This window comes from Osmerus mordax, chromosome 12, assembly GCF_038355195.1.
Source record: "Osmerus mordax isolate fOsmMor3 chromosome 12, fOsmMor3.pri, whole genome shotgun sequence".
NCBI classification, from domain to species: domain Eukaryota; kingdom Metazoa; phylum Chordata; class Actinopteri; order Osmeriformes; family Osmeridae; genus Osmerus; species Osmerus mordax.
This window is the reverse complement of record NC_090061.1, coordinates 5,562,208-5,567,781: the sequence shown is the minus strand read 5'-3', so window position 1 is coordinate 5,567,781 and position 5,574 is coordinate 5,562,208. Positions and strand designations below refer to the sequence as shown.

At 45.0% G+C, this 5,574-nt stretch overlaps 1 protein-coding gene across 1 annotated transcript; it reads right to left on the bottom strand.

Moving 5' to 3' along the window:
* Positions 1–623: 623 nt before the first annotated feature.
* slitrk2 (SLIT and NTRK-like family, member 2) lies at positions 624–3,790 on the bottom strand. The gene has a single exon (XM_067247585.1). The coding sequence runs from the start codon at positions 3,788–3,790 to the stop codon at positions 1,223–1,225; it is 2,568 nt and encodes an 855-aa protein (XP_067103686.1). The 3' UTR covers positions 624–1,222.
* Between the last annotated feature and the right edge of the window lie 1,784 nt (positions 3,791–5,574).

The following is a 5,574-nucleotide window of genomic DNA, read 5'->3' as shown; positions in this document are numbered from 1 at the left end:
ATTCACCTGTAGATTTTAAGAGTTCAGCCAGAATGATTTTGTAGGACCCTTTCCAAAATCAAAATTTTAAACCATATGAAAGGCAATTTGGCATCAAATATTTACTCAAATATATTCAGAAGTTATTCAACTGTCGTGTTATGAGATTGAAGATATGAGATTAAAGCCAATGAGTTAGATCAGGTATGTAAAATGAGGGCTTTTTCTTATTCTATGTAAAACAATTTATATTTTGGCGAAAGAGTAAACTGTGAGGAATTATTGTGTTATTCCTCCGAGGGAACATTTAACATTTAAACATTAGTTGATTAAAATGCACATCCATCCATCATTTAGCCAAAGGGGCTTGAGAGGGGAAAAATCCCTGTCAATATACCACACCACAGAGTCCATCAGAGAGAGAGATGTCGCCCCACCACTCCTCGCATACATTTGTGCGCAAGCTCTCTCTTCCTTTCTTTCTCTCTCCCTCTCTCTCTTTCACACACACAGACACACTAATGATCTTAATAACACTGACCTTAAGTTCAGACTTGACAAAGTGCTTCAATGAAAATTTAATGGCGCTTATGGCGCATTGTATTGCTCATCTATAGCATACAATGTTATGCAGTCCTCTATATTTTACATCTTCAAAGATACGTTTATTCAAAACATGATTCTCTATAACCATAAATATCATATCCTCTTCATATCTGTTTAATGTAATGGACAAATAATTGGACCAATAATTCTATTTTACATAAAGATTCTTAAAATACATCACTTATAAAAAATTCAATTTGCAGAAAGCAACGATAAAATACTCAAGAGTGCAAAGGCACTTCAGGATTAAATGGGTCGCAGTGGACAGAGCCATGACCATGTGTTTCAGACTCACCATCAACAGGCTATTATGTACAGGAATGTCGATTCAATGTGTTCATGTCTGCTCATCTACAAAGGATATTGGTCTCCACACAGAAAATAAAATATAGAATATAAAATGCACAAAGCTGTATTATACATAGTCTTGCAATACCTGCTACAGTCTTATTTGTTTCAAGTCAAGTAGAAGAAAATAATTTAAACCCTCAGGAAAATTACATGGACTGCATATACATTTACTCCTTTATACAGCTTAAAAATAAACAGGAGAAAGGCTTAAGTTGCTTTGTTTTCACTTGTCAATGTGGAGTACATTAATAGATACATATCAAAGTGGTAGTAGTTGGGCCATATCTTACAACTGACTCATTGCAGTTTGTTTCTCCAGAACTTCGAGGTAGTCTGGTTCTGTTTTTAGTTTTCCGGGAAGCAGAGGGTGCTCGTTTTTTGATTGTTCAGCGTAATATTTTCTCGGAGTCCCATAGAGAACGGTTTTATTTAACCTGTCCTGGTTGTGTCGTCTCACCGACTCGTAAGGGGGAACGAATGGTCTTTTAGGTAAAGTGCAAAAAGTGTAGTTCAGAGCTCCTGCTGACGGCAGGTCCTTGGCTCTCTCTGCAATGTTCTGATAAAGCAGCTCGGGCTCTCGATTGCCACACGATTGTTTGTCCGTAAAGTCCACTGTGCTTATGGTGAACGCCCCGGGGCTGCGAGACAGCTCCTGCTTCTTGGGGTTCATGGTGCTGAAGCTCAGCTCCTTCAGGTTCCTGTAGTAGGTCACCTGCTCGCTGTCCTTCTGCATGTAAATGGGATTCTGGCACATCTGTCCAACGGGAGGAGGGATGTAGTTGTACACATGGGTCTCGGCTTTGTCCGTGGTGGGCTCACTGTTGTAGGAGCCGTATTGCACTTGGAAGGAGTTTAGATCGAGGTTGTTGGCGCTGGTCGGGACGCTCTCCACCCCCTTGCGACGCTTGAGTACGAACACGAACAGGCCGGCCCCGAAGCACACGGACAGGATGAAGACCACGAGCAGCCCCAGGATGAGCACCGATAAAGGCACCTCAGGGTGCAACTCGGGGACCTCCTCGTCTGCCGGGGTGACCGAGGAGGAGGGTGTGGAGTCGGTGCTGGGGCTGACGGTCGGGGCCTTGGTCACCGTGACCTCGTTAGGCTCGGGGCAGATGGCGTCGTTGCGCAGGGACCTGAGCAGCCTCCCGGCGTGTTTGGAGGGCGAGTCGCACGTGATCTCGTTGACCACCACGCTCGTGCTGGACAGCTCCATCCAGTTCTTCAGGGCCACGATGTTGCATGTGCAGTCCCAGGGGTTCTCCTGCAGGTCGATCTGGATGAAGGCAGAGAGCTGGTCCAGCACTCCGCGCACGGGCAGGTGGGAGAAGTGGTTGTTCCTCAGGTTGAGCCTGGTCAGCATCGTACCACCAAACACATTATCGGGGAGGGACCTTAACAGATTGTTATTCAGGAACAGCAGCTGCAGGTTGTGGAGCGAGTTAAAAGTCTGTGGTAGTATGTCCTTAATGACGTTGTATTCCAGGTATAAGTACTGCAGGCTCTGCAGCCCCACAAATAGGGATTGAGAGAGACTCTCTATATAATTGCCATTGAGGTAAAGTCTCCTCAGATTAGCCAGATTTTCAAAAGCCCCGTCTTGGATAATTGCGATTCTGTTATTCCCTAAATGGAGCAGCTCCAGCGAGCTGTATTCTGCCAGATCAGTCCTGTATATGGTCTGTAAGTAATTACCTGTTAGGTGTAGCTTCTTTGGATACGAGGGCTTGGGATTCAGTTCAGTAATGTTGTGTAATTTTCGCTCCTGGCAGTTGATGTTTAATCCACTATCTGGGTTCTGTGAGGTGCAGACACATATACTGGGGCAGGTCATGGGGACAGGCGATCTCGTCTGGTAAACCATTATGGGCCCAAAAACATGTTTGTTTTTATTGGATGTTACGCGGGGGGTTGGGTGGTGTCTCATCTTAGGGGGGCGGGAGGACTTGGGGGCCCGGGTAGGGGTGATGCCTGGGTGGAGGGTAGGGGAGAGGCCCTGATATTGAGAGTCGGAGGGTGGCTGCATTGCGCGGTGACTGGAATCTCCAGCGTTTCTCCGGGGGCACAGATCCTGCTTGATTAGTTGCGTAATGTCTTTTCCATGAAGCCTGAAGGGGGTTTCACATACAATGTCTCCTACATAGACTGAGATCGTGTCCAGCCACGCTTTCAAAGGGATCAGATCACAAGTGCAATTCCACGGGTTCTCCTCCAGCTGAATCTCCATAATACCACCTATGTGCTCTAGCACACCAGCAAAAGGCAGAGTCTTTAGCCTATTACCCCGTAAATCCAAATGCGTCAACAGCACGAAGCGGAACACATTGTTAGGGAGAGAGAGCAGAAGGTTGTCGTTTAGAATCAGGACTTTGAGTTTATTCAGTTTGCTGAACGCACCTGCCTCTATTGCGCTGATGTAATTATAATCTGCCTGTAAATACTCTAAACTCTCCAAACCGGCAAACGTTTCTTCCTTGATAATCTCCAAATTATTGTTGTTGAGATGAAGTCGTTTTAAAAAACGCAGTCCATTAAAAGCTCCTGTTTTAATCTCCTGTAACCCGTTATTGCCCAGATGAAGAGACGTGACATTTCCATAATTTACAAATTCGTTGGCATTCAGTCTGGAAAGGAAGTTGCCGTTGAGAAAGAGTTGACAAATTTTGTTTTGAGGAGGTTGAAATTGACTGACCGTTGTAAATCCTTTATTTTCACAATTAATGTTCAATACATTCTCCTTTTCCTCGCAAGCGCAACGATTCTTGCAGATATCTTTCGAAGTTTTGCGGCTCTCCGTCTTCGATGAGAAACTGGTCACCGTTAAAACGCTGAGCAACAAAACGCTGTTCAGCATTTTTACAACAATGTTGCTGAAATATCCAGCATCAACGTTGCATGAGCCTTGGAGTGGAGAATTTCACCGTGGGGCGTGCAAGCCACATTAACACACCGTTGGGTGTTAAAACGGGACCAGAGCGCACAAACGCGCAAAACTCTCCATTGACCTTCGTTACGATCCAGAAGGCAATTAAACACAGGAATCAATCACCAGGTCTTGGGTGGGCACATTTTCTACTAAGTGGATAGGTACTTCGCAAAATACTGCAATCCCTGGTAATACGCCTGAGCATTCATGCAGCACTGGCAAGCATATCCGTAGAAGCACAATCAGAAACAGCCGGTTACTCACTGAGCGACGGAGATTGCAGGCTACACTCGCCCCTCGCCTTTTCCCCACGAAACAGCATCCTTTACGAATTAAGACTCACTTTAGGACCAAAATAAAATACAGGCAGCATCGTGCACGTAGTTTCGCTTCAGTTTTCTCAACGGAAACAGTGCGAGGACTAACTCCTGAGACAGACCGAATACTGAAATCAAGCTGAGGCATTCTCCGCTCGCGCATCCGCTCCCACTGAGAGGGGTGCGTGCGCCTCAGAATCTCTGCTTTGCTTCCTCCCACATTCAAGGCATGGGACTCCTACGTCACTTGAATCGCCAATATATCAAATGAAGGGAAAAGTGTGATTGTCAGTAGTGTTGTAATAGTTTGTAGCCACACAAAGACACTCACCAGTCCTCCCTGTAGGACTAAGTGAACCCATGGTCAGATGGTAGACAAGGTGACCAACTTGTGCTGTTCAGGAAACTGTGTAAACTACCTGTCCAATCTTAAATGTGAAATAGGAGTGACTAATGCTGCAGAGGTGGGTGAGTATGTGGAGTAAATATATGCTCTTGTAGTGGTAGCGGAGGCAGTTTGGAACCTGCATCATTGAACCTGCATATTTGATGGGACATCGGTTTCTATATCATAGAACCCCCACACGGTGTTGCAGAACCCCCTATCCACCAACACGACCACCAAAAAGAAACACAAAATAAAACTGTTACATTGCTCTGTGCTAAGTAATGCAGTTCAAAAGATTGTGGAACGAGTACACACAGTCCTGGAAAAACAGCCGAGAGAGGGACGTTTCTGTGGTTGTTATAGATCCTGCCACTAGGAGGTGGAATAAGCACCTGTCAAGATTTTTCTCTAGCTCATGCGGCACCAATGATTTACAGTTTAGTCGCAAGGGCACACTCTCGCTCACACACACACAAACACACACACACACACACACACACATATACACTCAGTCACAGTCTGTTGGCTATCCAAAGTTTGGCTGCCAGGTAGTATTTGATTTGTTCACAGCTTTGTGTTTTTGGTAAACACTACAGCAGTGAGGTCATGCTTCTGAGTTTTTAGCGAGTATTTCATTGTAGGATTAGACTAAACATAGCTTTTCACACTTTCATGCAGTATGTACAGTTCTGTCTGTTTGATGACTTTGCATAGGTATTGATTATAATCATTTGGATAATAACAGTGATGATGGTGATTACAGTTGTTAGTCAGATGGCTTGATAAGTGCCAGGCAGGACAGAAATGTCTAAAAGCTTACAGCTGCTATCAAGATGGATGGGTAAATATTTGTGAGGGCATCACTTGACAGCAAATTTGTCAAGTCAATTACAGGACATCAAACAGAGATACAATGTGTGTGGCCTGTGTGTGTTCATGTGTGAGCATGTCTGCGTGTGTTTGTTTATGAGAGTGTGTGCACACTTGCACAACAAATGGGACAACCC